Here is a 15,718-nt window from a genome sequence, read left to right on the forward strand (position 1 = left end):
AAAAAAAAAAAAGTACAGCTTAGTTTTAAAGTCCTAAGAGCATATAGCAACTGCCTCCTGATGAAGCCTATCCTACTTCTGCACATTGTTGACTATGAAGATCTTCCTTATGATACCTTAAAATGTAACTTCCAGCCACTAGTCCTACTTTCATCTCTTGGATGCCAAACAATCATTCTAATTCTTTTTCTACTTTGATTATTTGAAGAGAGTCATTAGGTTAACAAAAAATAAAAATTTTATCATAAAAGGCAATATTTTAATTCTAAACCTTTGTTGTAGGCATATTTTATGACAAACTTTTACTAGTGTACTAAAATCTCAAATGCTAACCCAATTAACACTTCGAGATAGTAAGTGTAAAATGATTTGAGTTTATGGCTTCACTCGGTACTACTGAAAAGCCTCAGCCTAAGCAGGGGCACAAGAAAACAGAAAAACAAGGAAATGACAATAGGAAAATTTTAGGGCAGAGGCTATGAGGGAAGGAAAGGAGGGAAGGAAAGGATGTAGCAGCTTCCATTATGTAAGCTTGGACTATTCATATCTCACTTTTAACCTGTATCTTGAATTGTCACAGAAGTAGGAAACTCATCAACACTTGCTGACAATCCTAGACTTCTCTATTTTAAGTTGTTAACACTACTTTATTTTTCTGTCACGTGTCATTGGTGACTTACAAACTTCTTTTGTAGCCTAGGGATACTTTCTTCAAAGGAACACATACCAAGAAGCAAATATATAAAAGCAAGTTGAGTTGGACAACTACTGGAGCCCTCTAGATCCTCCCAGAGCAGGCAAAAGAGTTTTCCATTCATTCAACAAATATTCACTTTTAAGCACCTATCATTTGCCAGAAATGGGGAGTCCGCAAGAAGTAAGATAGATAAAACCTCTTTCCTGAGGAAACTTGAAGTTCAGAACACAGTTTTTAAAAATACTGCTTTAGGGGCGCCTGGGTGGCACAGCGGTTAGGCATCTGCCTTCGGCTCAGGGCGTGATCCCGGCGTTATGGGATCAAGCCCCACATCAGGCTCCTCCGCTATGAGCCTGCTTCTTCCTCTCCCACTCCCCCTGCTTGTATTCCCTCTCTTGCTGGCTCTCTCTATCTCTGTCAAATAAATAAAATAAAATCTTTTTAAAATAAATAAATAATTAAAAAAAATAAAAATACTGCTTTAAAAGACTAGGCCTGAGCAAAATTCTGGAAGGAAATTCTTTTTTCTGTACTCCCAAATCCTTACATTTCTCATTGACCCCAGAGAGCCCAATAACATGTAAGATGATAACAAAAATATCTTCTGAAAAAAAGAGAAAGTTCATTAGCAGTCCTAAAGAGTCACAGGCGCACCTGGGTGGCTCAGTGGGTTAAGTGTCTATCTGACTCAATTTCAGCTCAGGTCCTGATCTCAGGGTCACTGAGTTTGAACCCTATGATGGGCTCCACACTGGGGCCCAGCACAGAGCCTACTTAAAACAAAACAAAACAAACAAAACAACTTGTTTAAAAAATAAATAAAATAAAAAGTAATAATTTTTCCTTTGAAAACAAATCATGTAATTACCTGCAGATGTTTTTAAATACGAATTAAAAAGTCACAGTATTCTACAATACAGAATCAGTACTGGCGGTCATTAAAAATTGAAATTTAGGAAACACAACACTTATAACTGGCTACTACAAAAATAAATAAATTAACATTGAACATGAATAGTTTCAAGCTATGGCAAGAGCAGCATTTTAATAGACTACCTACATCAAATTAAAATTTAAAAATCATGCTCATTATTAAGGGAAAATCAGACACGAAAGTAATAGAGATACCAAGTATCATAAACGCAAAAGAGGAGTGCCTGGGTGGCTCAGTCGGTTGAGTGTCTCGGCTCAGGTCATGATCTCAGGGTTGGGGACCAAGCCTCATGCCAGACTCTGTGCTCAGCAGGGAGTCTTCCAGAGATTCTCTGCCTCTCCCTCTGCTCCTCCCCACCCCAAAATAAATAAATAAAATCTTAAAAAAGAAAAAAAAGAAACTCAAAATAATTCATTCCTTTTATTCTTTTGGGTGTCTCAAAAGTACAGTGTTTCAACAGGTCCTGAAGGGGAAATGGAAGAGTAGAACCCCTGAAGACACAATGTCTAGTTCAAATCTTAATTCTATCATTCGCTAGCATTGTGCTGAACTTGGACAATTTAGATAATTTCTCTCTACCACAATTCCTCATCTGTACAATGGGATTGATCACAATGCCTTATTCCATAGGTTTTATATAAAGATTAAATGAGTTAGTGAAATACTTACAATATCATATAAGGAACTTACAAAGGTATCTTTAAAAAAGTAATCAAATAATCAAAGACTACATTATCAGTGTAACAACTGATCTACCAGTAGCAACAAATGCCACAATACATAACCATTTTCTTCTTATAAATTTACTAATGCCTGCTGCAATTCTATTTAAAAATTTGGGCTAAGTGAAATAAGTCAAGCAGAGAAAGACAATTATCACATGGTTTCAGTCATTTGTGGAACATAAGGAATAGCAGGGAGACCATTAGGAGAAGGAAGGGAAAAATGAAGGGGGGGTAAACAGAGGGGGAAATGAACCACGAGAGACTATGGACTCTGGGGAAACTGAGGGTTTTGGGGAGGTGGGGGGATGGGCTAGCCTGGTGAAGGGTATTAAGGAGGGCACTTATTGCATGGAGCACTGGGTGTTATACACAAACAATGAATCATGGAACACTACATCAAAAATTAATAATGTACTGTATGGTGACTAACATCATAATAAAAAAATAAACAGAATAAAATATAAAAATTTGAAAAAAACATAGCAAAAATGTTAATAAAACCTCTAAACTACAGATGGAATGTAGAAAAATTTTAACCGTAACAATCTAGGTGTAAAATTCAAACCAAGAATTCAAGAGACAGCCACTAATAAGTATGCAGTAAGTTCAAACAATGCAGTTTCAAAAAAAATTCCTCCCTGATGGTCGCTAGATATTTAAGAATATATGCAAAATGTGACATCATTGTCATATGTAAGATGAGTTTTATCCTTTCCATTACTTGCTGCTGTTAACCTAGGACCATCTAGTATTCATGAGCATGAACTTTCCTATCAGCCATTTAGTTCCATACCTCCTCTCCTAACAGTTGAGATACTGTCAAAGTAAACAAATGCTGCCACCTTGTGGAATTACAAGTATGATATTAAATAACCCAACATGATCCATAAGCAAAAGAAAAACTTTAAAACCAAGGTTTTTTCTCTCGGTGAGATTCTCAATGCAGTGAATGACCAACACTAGATATATTTCGTGCAATTTTACAGTAAGAATAATTTCTTCTTCAATGTAACGAAATAATGCATTATTAAATAATGCAAATTCAACATGATTTCTCATTTCTAATATGTTTTTATCTCTTTTCCCAAAGGAAATTCTTCATCAAAATGTCCTATTTTGAGAGGAATTAAAAGACTTTAAAATTGAATTTATTATCAATGATGTGTATAAATATAAGGAAGTAAGAAAAGCAAAAAAATCACCAGGGCTGTGAAACTTGCAAAATCTTTCTAAATACTATTTTCCTTGTTGCTACCTACTAGTCTTCATCTATCCTGTCTTGTATTATAAAACTTCGAAATTGAAATTTTTTTCAGAAATGTTAATTCAATGTCAATAAAAGAACAGATGTTATTAGCATCCAAGATAAAAAACAACTAAAGGTACCTTTTAAATTTGTAATTAAAATATTTTAATAAAACCAATCTCACTTTAAAAAAAAAAAAGGTTTCTTTATTCCAGAGAAAGAGCAAGCAAGCAAGCGAGCATGGTGTGGGGGGGGGGAGCCTCAAGAAGACTCCGAGGGAGTGTGGGTGTTTGACACCCAACCAATTGCACTGGCCAACCAACTGCACCACCCGGGAACCCCTAATCTCAGTTTCATTAAGTGGTATTCCCAAACTGAAATCTCATTTCAGTCTTCAGTAAACTTCTGCCTCAGAATACACAATGCTCTGACACAGATTTCTCTGTATGATCAAGACTTAATATTCCTGAAACCAATATTACACTATGTATTAACCAGAATTTAAACAAAACTTGGCGGGGGGGGCGGGGGGGGGCTTAATAGCACTTAAAAAAAACAGCCCAGGATTATATTAAAATCAAGCTAAAATGACTTTCAAAAATGATGGGGGAAAAATGGCTCTTACTCTCTTTGAATCCTAGAGATGCATAACGAATTCTACATTTTCTAACTAGAAATGCTGCTTTTGTAATATAAAGTTAAGGTGGAAATTTTTACTCTGTTTTTGGATTTCTGTTCATTTTTTAATGGAAAAGAAAATACAATGCACGATCAATTTACAATGCTAAGGGACATTAATCTATATTATACCAGAGCTATAATCTGCATTTTAGTTGAGTAGAGCCACATAATTATAGGTAAATGTATACCTCAGGTCATTCTTATAAACTTCCATCCTTATTTTTGCCGTTTCAACACTCAAGCTACATTTCTGAAGCTTTTAAAAACATATATTACACATTCTTACACTGGTTAAGAATTTAAGGGGTGCCTGGGTGGCTCAGTCAGTTAAGTGTCCAACTCTTGGTTTCAGTTCAGGTCATGATCTCAGGGTTCTGGGATCGAGCCCAATGATAGCTCCTCACTGGGTGTGGAGGCTGCTTGGGATTCTCTCCCTCCCTCTGCCCCTCATCACCCCACCCCTTGTGCACAAGCACACCAGCGCTCTCTTTCTCAAAAAAATAATAATGATAGTAATTAAGCAATAGTGTTACACTGTTACTCCAAGCTAAAATGTTTCAAAAACTTCTTACATTGCTTCTATAAATGCACTGAAATAATACTAAGAGTTTTCCTAAATCCAAGCATCTTATCTGGCTTATTCATGGTTATACTGAGTCTAGCCCACATTAAGGGGTCAATTAATTTCGGTTATATAAATTTAATCACTCAATTCATTAGTTAAATAAGCCTCACAATCTACTGTATTTTCTTTTTTTTTTTTTTTAGATTTTATTTATTTATTCGACAGAGATAGAGACAGCCAGCGAGAGAGGGAACACAAGCAGGGGGAGTGGGAGAGGAAGAGGCAGGCTCATAGCAGAGGAGCCTGAGGTGGGGTTCAAACCCATAACGCCGGGATCACGCCCTGAGCCGAAGGCAGAAGCTTAACCGCTGTGCCACCCAGGCGCCCCACAATCTACTGTATTTTCAAGTTAAAATCATTCCACGGCTTGATAAAGAAAACTCACATTACCAACACATAGGGAAAAAAATCTATGATTCTTGTCTTACTTGCTACTGAGCTAAATCAGCTGGAATACAATAAAAGTTTTACTGCAAGACTCTTTAGCTATCAGCTTAAATTCCAAGATCTGTATTTTTATATGGTAATAAAAATCTTCATAATGCAAATGGAAAGCCATACACAGTAATGTATTGCATAAGTTAAAACTTGCCCAATTCCTGATCTACATCAAAACATCTTTTTAAGGTTTCTTAATTCTATCTAGGAGGTTTTAACATAAACAAGCAATGTAATGATACCAAGGGACTACTGGTAGTTGTGTTACATATGATACAGCCCTATGGTTTTACAATGTTCATATACATTCTTTAAGGATATAAGGATGAAATGACATAGCATCTGAAATTTGTCTCAAAATACTTAAGCAGGAGCACCTGGGTGGCTCAGTCAGTTAAGCATCTGCCTTCAGCTTAGATCATGATCCCAGGGTCCTGGGATCAAGCCCCACATCAGGCTCTCTGCTCAGCTGGGAGTCTGCTTGTCCCTCTCCTCCCTGCTTGTGCTCTATCTGGCTATCGCACTCTCTCTCAAATAAATAAAATCTTCAAAAAAAGATGTGTAAGCAAAGAAAGAATGAAAAGTATAAAAGAAGCAAGTATAGCAAAATCTGGATCACTGCTGAATCTGGAAGATGGGTATATGAGGGATTATTATTCCACTCTATTTTTATGTATATTGGAAAATTTTTATTAAAAATTTTTAAAGAATGGTCACCAAGATGATGAAAATAAAAACAACATAACAAAAAGATAACTAGAAAATCCCAACATTTGAAAACAATTAAGATGTTTCAATAATCCATGAGACAAAAAAAAAATCAAATTTGAAACTTAAGTTTCATGAACTGAATGAAAATCATATCTTCAATGTAGCAACAATGAATAGTCAAAAAATTATAAAAACATCTCCACTTAACAACAGCATCAAAAAATATTTAGGAATTAATCAAAAGTGAAAGATTTGTACAATGAAAACTACAAAAATTGCTGAAAAAAATTAAAGAGGACAAAAATAAATGGAGATACATCTCATGTCCGTGGATCAAAAGACTGAAAATTGTTAATTGTCAATATTACCCAAAGTAATCTAGAGATTCAATGCAATCCCTGTCAAAATCCCAATGACATTTTCTGCAGAAACAGAAAAAACAATCTTGAAAAAGAACAGAGCCAAGGACTCACACTTCCTGATTTCAAAATTTACTACAAAGCTATGATAAAACAGTGTGTTGGGGAGCCTGGGTGGCTCATTCCGTTAAGACTCTAACTTTCGATTTTGGCTCAGGTCATGATCTCAGGGTCATGAGATCGAGTCCCATGTTGGGCTCTGTGCTGGGTGTGGAGCCTGCTTAAGATTCTCTCTCTCCCTCTGCCTCTGCCCCCCAGCCCTCACTCTCTCGCTGTATCTGTTAACATAAGTGTGGTAGTGGCATAAATACAGATATAAAGGCCAATGCAGCAGAGAAGAGAACCCAGAAATAAACCTTTGCATATATGGTCAAATGACCTTTGACAAGAGTGGCAATACCATTCAATAGGGAAAGGAGTTTCTCAAGAAGTGATGCTGGGGATACCGCATAGCCACATGAAAAAAAGAATGAAGTTGGACCCTTACCTAAAACCATACACAAAAATTAACTCAAAATGGAAAAAAGTTAAATCTAGAACACAAAACTATAGGGGCTCCTGGGTGGCTCAGTCGTTAAGCGTCTGCCTTCAGCTCAGGGCGTGATCCCACCGTTCTGGGATCAAGCCTCACATCAGGCTCCTACGCTGGGAGCCTGTTTCTTCCTCTCCCACTCCCCCTGCTTGTGTTCCCTCTCTCGCTGGCTGTCTCTCTCTCTGTCAAATAAATTTTAAAAATCTTTAAAAAAATAAAATAAAACACAAAACTACAAAACTGTTTTCATGATTTAGGATTTGATAATAATTTCTGGGATATGACATCAAAAGCACAGGCAACGAAAGAAAAATAAACAAATTAGATGTCATGAAAATTATAAAATTCTGTGAATCAACAGACAATATCAACAAAGTAAAAAGACAACCCATAGAATGAGAGAAAATATGTACAAATCTGATAAGAGATTAATAGCCAGAATATATAGAGAACGACTGAAACACAACAAAAACAAAATTCAAAACTGGGCAAAGACTTCAATAGAAATTGCTCTAAAACAAATGGCCAATAAGCAGAGGAAACAAAGCACATCACCACTAATCATTAGGGAAATGCAAAGCAAATCTAAGAGCTACCACCTCACACCGGTTAGGATGGTGACTATCAAAAACAGAGAAAATAAGAAGTGCTGGCAAAAATGTAGAGAAACTGGAAACCTTATGATTGCTGGTGGGATTATAAAAAAAAAAAAAATGGCACAGACTCTGTGGAAAACATTATGGCAGCTCCTCAAAAAATTTGAAATAGAATTACCATATAATCCAGCAATGCCATATCTGGGGATATACCTAAAACAACTGAAAACAAGGTCTTGAAAAGGTATCTGTTCACCCATGTTCATAGCAGTATTACTCACAACAGTGAAAAGACAGGGAAGCACCATATGTGTCCCTCAACAGACGGACAGATAAGCAAAATGTGGCATATACATGCATACAATGGAGTGTTACTTAGCCTTAAAAAGTAAGAAAATTTTGATATATGCTTCAACATGGACAAAAACTGACAACATTTTGCTAAGTGAAATAAGTCAGTCACAAAAAAACAAAACTGTGTGATTTCACTTATATGAGATACTCAAAGTAGTCAAAATAATAGAAAAATAAAGTAGAAGGGTGGTTGCCAGGATTCAGGGAAGGGGGAAATGAAGGGTTACTGTTTAACAGGTATTGATTTTCAGTTTTACAAGATGTCAAGTGTTAAAGAGATGGATACTGGTGACACTTGCACAATATTATGAAGGTATTTACTAAATATCACTTAACAGTACACTGGTTAAGATAGTGTATTTTATGTTACATGTATTTTATCACAATAAAAATAAAATTTGGGAAAAAGAAAAAAATACCACATCAAAATTCATGGGATGCAGCTAATGCAGGGCATGGAGAGAAATTTAAAGCACAAATTATATTAGAGAAACAAATTTTCAACTCAATCATTTTAGTTTCTACCTTAAGAAACTACAAAGATAAGAGGCAAAGATAAGAGGCAAAGAAAGCAGGAAAAAAATAATGAAGCTAAGAGCAGAAATCAAAACAGAAAAATACAGAATATCAAAAAACTAAGAGTTGGCTATTTGAAAAGACAAATAAAATTGATAAACTTCTAAACCAGACTATTAAAGAAAAAAAAATAAATAAAGGGAAACAAGTTTTCAATATCAGGGATGAGAAAGGGCACATCATTAGAGAATCTAAGACATAAAAACATAATAAAGGACTATTATAAACACATGAATGCCAATAAATTCAACAACCTATATGAAATGGGCAAATTCTTTTAAAGACACAAACTAAAAATAATGTTCAATCAAGAAAAAAATCAATAACCTGATTAGTCTTATACTTCTTTTAAAAATTTAATTTATATTTAAAACTCTTCCCTCAAAGAAAACTCAAGGCCAAGATAGTTTCACTAGAGAATTCTACAAAATATATAAGGAAGAAATAATGACAATGAGGGAGCCCTTATGAGAAGAGCATACATACCCTGTCTCCAAAACCAGACAAAGACATTATAAGAACACAAACTGTAACCCTATGAGGTGAATACTATTAATCATTCCACTTTAAAGATGAAGACATTGAGGACTAAAGAGATGCAGGGACTTGCCCAAGACCACAAACTACAAATTGGCAGGCAATGTGACTTCAGAACACAGGCTCTTAACTAGAACAATGAAACTGCTTGTCAAATTAAATTCTACATACTCTTGCAAAAGTAAATAGTAAAGAGTGCTGCCCAATACTTACCTAGAGACTATGCTGGAACCATTATAGAGATCACTAGCATATGACAATGTAGCCAAAGGTCGTACTGAATTGTATCGAGTAAACTTAGACAAGCATTCCTGAAATTCATCCAACTGGCTTGCAGTTCGACTATCATCTACGTGAAGAAAACAAAATAAAATAAACTGAACTGCAATGTAAGTCAAAGAGCAGTATACACAGATTAAAAATTATATTCTAAATACAAACAATTCTTAAGTAGAGAACACCTGCATGCACAAATTATTTAGCTGATCTTTCAGCTTTAATAAAAATTTCTTAGTGGTTCATTGACAGACACTGTCTCAACACCAACAAAAACATACTGTAAATATTGTTTAATTTTTAAACAACAATTTCTTGGAAAAACAAAAAAGTACCTCTGATCAAGAGAAATTTAATCTTTTATTAAAACAAAAATCCCTTATCAGTGGAGAAAGTGAGGGCGGACAGAGGGGTATATACGCAGAGTCTATTCGTTATTTTGAAGGAACACGTTTACAGAGATAAATCTGCATGCCCACATTTATTTACTATCAAAACAATTTATAACGTAATTTAGATTAAGAAAGCAATTGCTTTTTAAGTAAAAAGAAAGTAAAATACTTGTTCACATTATACTTAAATCCAATTATGAAAAGGGAGTAGAAAACTGTAATATATCAATTACTCTAAAAAATAAAATACTTCTACTCAAACTCGTGGTGGAATATGGAAAACATTAATTCCATTCACTAGAACACCGTATAAATACTTTGAGTAAAGTCCATTTCAGTAAACTATTCACAATTAAATTATGTGGAATTTAAATCACAAAATCATCTCATGAAAGACTGGGAATAAACACACCTATCTATTCTCCAATCTAGAAACAAGACTACAGAGAAAGCATGAATAAAAAATCAGTGCTTTTCAAAACTGCTTTAAGTTTGGACTTGTTTTCCCTTTCCAAAGAAAGAAAAGTAAAACACCCAATTTAGTTAGCTTCCAAACTGAAATTTGAAGATTGTTACAACACTGTTTTCATACTTTCTTCCTTACTTTTAGCTCATACACATACAGACACATACAACTTTTTCAAAGTAAACTTACCTGGTTCCCCCCCTTTTTAAAGATTTATTTATTTGAGAGAGAGATACAGAGAGAGAGTACACAAGCAGGGGGAGGGAGAAAGAGAGGAAGCAGACTCCCCACTGAGCAAGGAGCCCAATGAGGTGGTCCATCTCATGACCCTGATATCATGAACCTGAGCCAAAACCAAGACTAGTACACTTAACCGACATGGTGCCCATGATTTCCCCTTCTTAAATGTCCTCTGAAAAAAAGTAGACATAATAAAATTTAGATATAAGAATCATTAAGTCTGGAGCGCCTGGGTGGCTCAGTGGGTCGGGCATCTGCCTTTAGCACAGGACAACTACTGACATAAAGAAATTTATCGAACACTTACTACCACGAAAAAAAATTACTAGTCTCTGACACTAAACTTCTGTCTCCAATATTTTACATTTTAAAGATTTAAACACTAACACAGCAAATTCATCTAACAACCTATATAAAATTCCAATCTTATAGTGTTTCCGCTTGAAAAATAGCAAAAAACAAACCCAATTAGCATGCACTGTCATAATGTTACTTAAATAATGCTCCCGCTCCACAAAAATTATTCTCAGTAAATTCAAAAAAATGGAAATAAAACATGGGTCACTGAAGCAAAACCAATCAACTGCACTACAAAGTGGATGTATGTAACAACTAATTGGTTCTTTTTATATATAATCCTATTAACTCTGAGTATTTAATGTAATAGTGACTGGAAAGACACCTTAGATATATGTTTAAATATTAATTTAATGTAAATCTACTCTTTTATACTTTGACACGCAATCCTAAAGTACAAAAAATTCACAAGCATTCAAGAATGCATATTCTGTTGAAGACCATAATCTTTTCCTGGGTAGCTAAACTTCTCTGCCCATCATACCTATTCATTAACACCTACTTCCAACAGAAGTTATAAAGAAAACACTAAAAATCGTTATTTTAGTATCTGAAAGTATAGGGATTTGATTTTTATCTGGTTATGAAAAGGTAGGATTTTATTTGCTTGGTAGGTTCATGGTCAATAATCATACATACCTGCTAGCATATTACTTTTCCTATTCCAATTACAGATTAGTTTGTGAAAGTGTGTTCAGCATCTCTTTTCTCTCTTCTAACGCTTTATAATTACCTCCTCTTTCAATTAAGAGTCCAGGGCATTAATCTCTTAATCTTCATCTCTCATTTTCAGAGTTGAAAATTGAAAGTCAGAAAGAGGGGATGGATTCTCATTTAAAAATATACAGAAGGAAAAACAAACACTATGTACTCCATTATGTAGAAATTAAAACTTCCTCTTCATAGTCAAGGAAACTAGGAGGAGGAACTTCATATTCAGCAATACAATAAGCGTAGTCAAAGTGAAAGCTCAGTAAGACAAACTTGACAGACTCCTAAAAACTAAGGACAAATGTTTTAAGTACAACATAGCCATGCTCACAAAAATGAAAATCTAATCTTCCTCCTGGTTTTAATTTATTCTACCTTCCAGTAATCTTACATCCCCAAAATAGACTGGTCTGTGACTACACCTTGACTATGCCACAGCATGCCTATGCTGCTGGTTACTTAAAAATTATCCCCCAATCTCTCTTTCCTACCTCTCTTTTTCTTTTATATGTCTGCCATTTGCCTCTGAATGTATTTTAACATCATACCAACAAATAACATCTAACAGGGTTAATATGAACTATCTGCCAATCAGATTGTAAGTTTCAAACCATTTTCAATTTCACAGTTTTCTTTTTTCTTTTAAGATTTTATTTACATGAGAGACTATGGATTATAAGAAGCAAACTGAAGACTTCAGAGGGGAGGGGGTGGGGGAATGGGATAGACTGGTGATGGGTAGTAAGGAGGGCACGTATTGCATGGTGCACTGGGTGTTATATGCAATTAAGGAAGCATTGAACTTTGCATCGGAATCTGGGGATGTACTGTATGGTGACTAACATAATATAATAATAAAATAAAATAATAAATAAATAAAATAAATAAATAAAATAAAACCAAAAAAAACAGAAAGATTTTATTTATTTATCTGACAGAGAGAGAGAGACAGCCAGCGAGAGAGGGAACACAAGCAGGGGGAGTGGGAGAGGAAGAAGCAAGCTCATAGCGAGGAAGAAGCAAGCTCATAGCGGAGGAGCCTGATGTGGGGCTCAATCCCATAACGCCGGGATCACGCCCTGAGCTGCAGGCAGGCGCTGAACGACTGCGCCACCCAGGCGCCCCCATTTTCACAGCTTTCTATTGCACTTTACAGACTATTACAGAGGCTCAATAAGGGGCTCAATTCCCAGGCAATACAATGAAAGTTTTCCATCTTATAAAAACTCTTGATCATTAATTTCATACACATTAATAAACAAAGCTTCGCTCTGTCCTTGACTTCACAGGAAAAAAGGTATGTAAATCTTTTTTCCTCCACGACCAATCCTAAGGCAAATTTGTCCAGAGGAAATAAGCAATGTGTAGATTTAATTTTTTTATTTTTCAAATTTTGATTTAAATTCTAGTCAGTCAGCATACAGTGCAATACTGGTTTCAGGAGGAGAATTCAGTGATTCATCACTTACCTACAACACCTAGCGCTCATCATAAGAAGTGCCCTCCTTACTGCCCATCCCACATCCCCCACCCAACTCCCTCCATCCCCCCTCAGTTTATTCTTTATCTCCTATGATTTGTTTTCTCTCTCTTTTTACCTCCACACTCCCATATGTTCTTCTGTTGTGTTTCTTAAATTCCACGTATGAGAGAAATCATATGGTATTTCCCTTCCTCTGACTTATTTCGCTTAGCATAATACACTCTAGCTCCATCCACATCATTGTGAATGGCAAGATTTCATTCTTTTTGATGGCTAACTAATATTTCATTTGTGAACCATTACCACATCTTCTTTATCCATTCATCACTCAATGGACATCTGGGCTTTTTCCATAGTTTGGCTATTCTTAATAATGCTGCTATAAACATCGGGATGCATGTACCCCTTTGAATCTGTATTTTTGTTATCCTTTGAGTAAGTACCTAGTAATGCAATTGCTAGATCACAGGGTAGTTCTATTTTTAACTTTTTTTTATTTTAATTTATTTGACAGAGACAGCCAGCGAGAGAGAGAACACAAGCAGGGGGAGTGGGAGAGGAAGAAGCAGGCTCCTAGCGGAAGAGCCTGATGTGGGGCTCTATCCCAGACGCTGGGATCACGCCCTGAGCCGAAGGCAGACACTTAACGACTGCGCCACCCAGGCGCCCCTATTTTTAACATTTTGAGAAACCTCCATACTGTTTTCCAGAGTGGCTACAACAATCTGCATTCCCACCAATCTGCAAGAGGATTTCCCTTTTTCCGTATCATCGCCAACATCCATTGTTTCTTGTGTTCTTAATTTTAACAATGTGTAGATTTTAATACAAACATGCCTATTCAAGAGAAAACTAAGGCCAAATTGTTAACAACTAATAAAATACAATGCATTTTTTCCTTGGTGGTCCTCATTTTGAGCAGGTGTATTACTAATGACATCAGTTAACTGAGCACCTTATACCAAGCATTGTATTTTATATTTTATAGATATATTTATATCAGCTATAAATCTTAAAAAACAAAACAATGGGGCGCCTGGGTGGCACAGCGGTTAAGCGTCTGCCTTCGGCTCAGGGCGTGATCCCGGCGTTATGGGATCGAGCCCCACATCAGGCTCCTCCGCTATGAGCCTGCTTCTTCCTCTCCCACTCCCCCTGCTTGTGTTCCCTCTCTCGCTGGCTGTCTCTATCTCTGTCAAATAAATAAATAAAATCTTTAAAAAAAAAATAAAATAAAATAAAAAACAAAACAAAACATAGGGTTGGTATGAATGTGCCTACTTCACTGGTGAGCAAAGACACTGAGAAAGTTACAGCTCAAGAGACAAAACTATAGTCATGCAATGAAAACATCCAATGCTATCATGTCCATGACATAGCATAAGTTTATTTCCTCTACTTTGAAGATGTTTCTAATTACTTTATTTGGTTAACGAATTCTAGCCTTGACTAAATACAATCCTCTAAAATGCCTACAGTGATCGTTCTCTTAAATTTCCCCATTTTCAACTTTGTGTGGATTCTTCATTCCCAGCAAATTAGTGGATACTCTTCTCTATTCCCCTAATACACTTATACAACGTATAATACCACATAGAATTACTTACCTGTTGCTTTCCCCACTGAATTTACAAAACCCCCTGACAACAGAAATCAGTTCTTTCATCTTTTTATTCTTAGCACAAAGGACAGTACTTAGAACTTAATGAATGTTTAATATTTAATAATAAGAGGCAATTGAATGGAACTTATTTCTCCTAACAACATATCCACGGTTGATTTTTTCTTAATTTTATATAACTCACTACATAGAGATTAAAAATCCTCAAATAGAGGGAAAAAAAACAAAAATTGCTATTGGAAAGCAATGTTCTTCAAGATCTCTAAGAATCTCCACAAAATTCTGGCAGGATATGTCGAAAATACACACTTTTGCTTTATAAATAGGACTTTATATAAATTTAGCATAAGAAGCTAGAAAAGGATCTGACATATGCATTTGATATATTTTAAGAAGTCTGGAATATGTACCTGAAATACGAGACATCCTTGTAGAAAAGTAACATTGCTCTAAGTCTTCAAAATGAGCAGTGAGTCGTTTTCTTCTTGATGCTAATGTGCTGTTATACCAAGGCTGTTTCTTTGTCTAAAGTAGTAACAAGAAAAGACACTTTTAATTTAGAACAAATGATAGCTTTTTTCTGCACAGAATATTTAAATGATTGCATATTCAAAATATCAACATATTAAAGTAACTACAAATAGTAAATACTCATAGTTCCTAGACCATATTTTTTTATTTTTATTTTCAAATGCAAACAGGCTCAGGGTTTGGGGGATCAGGAGGAGAGTTGGGGGCCGGGTCCTGCCCCTGAGCTCAAGCCTCCTGGAGAAGCCTGGTTGTACTATGTAAGGGAGGGGGAAATCTATCAACATACCTCAGATTACAGGGAGGTGCATAGGTGGGGAAGGGACTGCGTGGACCAAAGGCCAGAGGGGAGGGGCTTCTGGGGATGGTGAAAGGCTTGAGGATGGGGCCACTTGGCAGAGGGGGAGAAAGCAGTCCCACGGGGGCAAGTGGTGAGTCCCAGCTGGGCTAGGCCCCTGGTTGGTACAATATGGTGTGCTATATAACTCTAATATTTCAGCTACAAAAATAAAATAAAATAAAATATGCATATAGGCTCTCAAGGCCAATTTTATAAGGATGAAATAAGAAGCT

The 15,718-nt window shown here is 35.8% G+C and overlaps 1 protein-coding gene across 3 annotated transcripts in view; it reads right to left on the reverse strand.

Moving 5' to 3' along the window:
- COP1 (COP1 E3 ubiquitin ligase) overlaps positions 1-15,718 on the reverse strand; it is a 236,812-nt gene that overhangs the window by 125,616 nt on the left and 95,478 nt on the right. For all 3 annotated transcript variants that reach the window (XM_034666759.1, XM_011226884.3, XM_019801271.2), the window contains 2 exons: positions 15,028-15,142; positions 9,285-9,420 (listed from right to left, as the gene is read on the reverse strand). In XM_034666759.1, the coding sequence (XP_034522650.1) occupies positions 9,285-9,420; positions 15,028-15,142 (251 nt within the window). The remainder of the gene's footprint in view (positions 1-9,284; positions 9,421-15,027; positions 15,143-15,718) is intronic.

Source organism: Ailuropoda melanoleuca, chromosome 8 (assembly GCF_002007445.2).
Source record: "Ailuropoda melanoleuca isolate Jingjing chromosome 8, ASM200744v2, whole genome shotgun sequence".
NCBI classification, from domain to species: domain Eukaryota; kingdom Metazoa; phylum Chordata; class Mammalia; order Carnivora; family Ursidae; genus Ailuropoda; species Ailuropoda melanoleuca.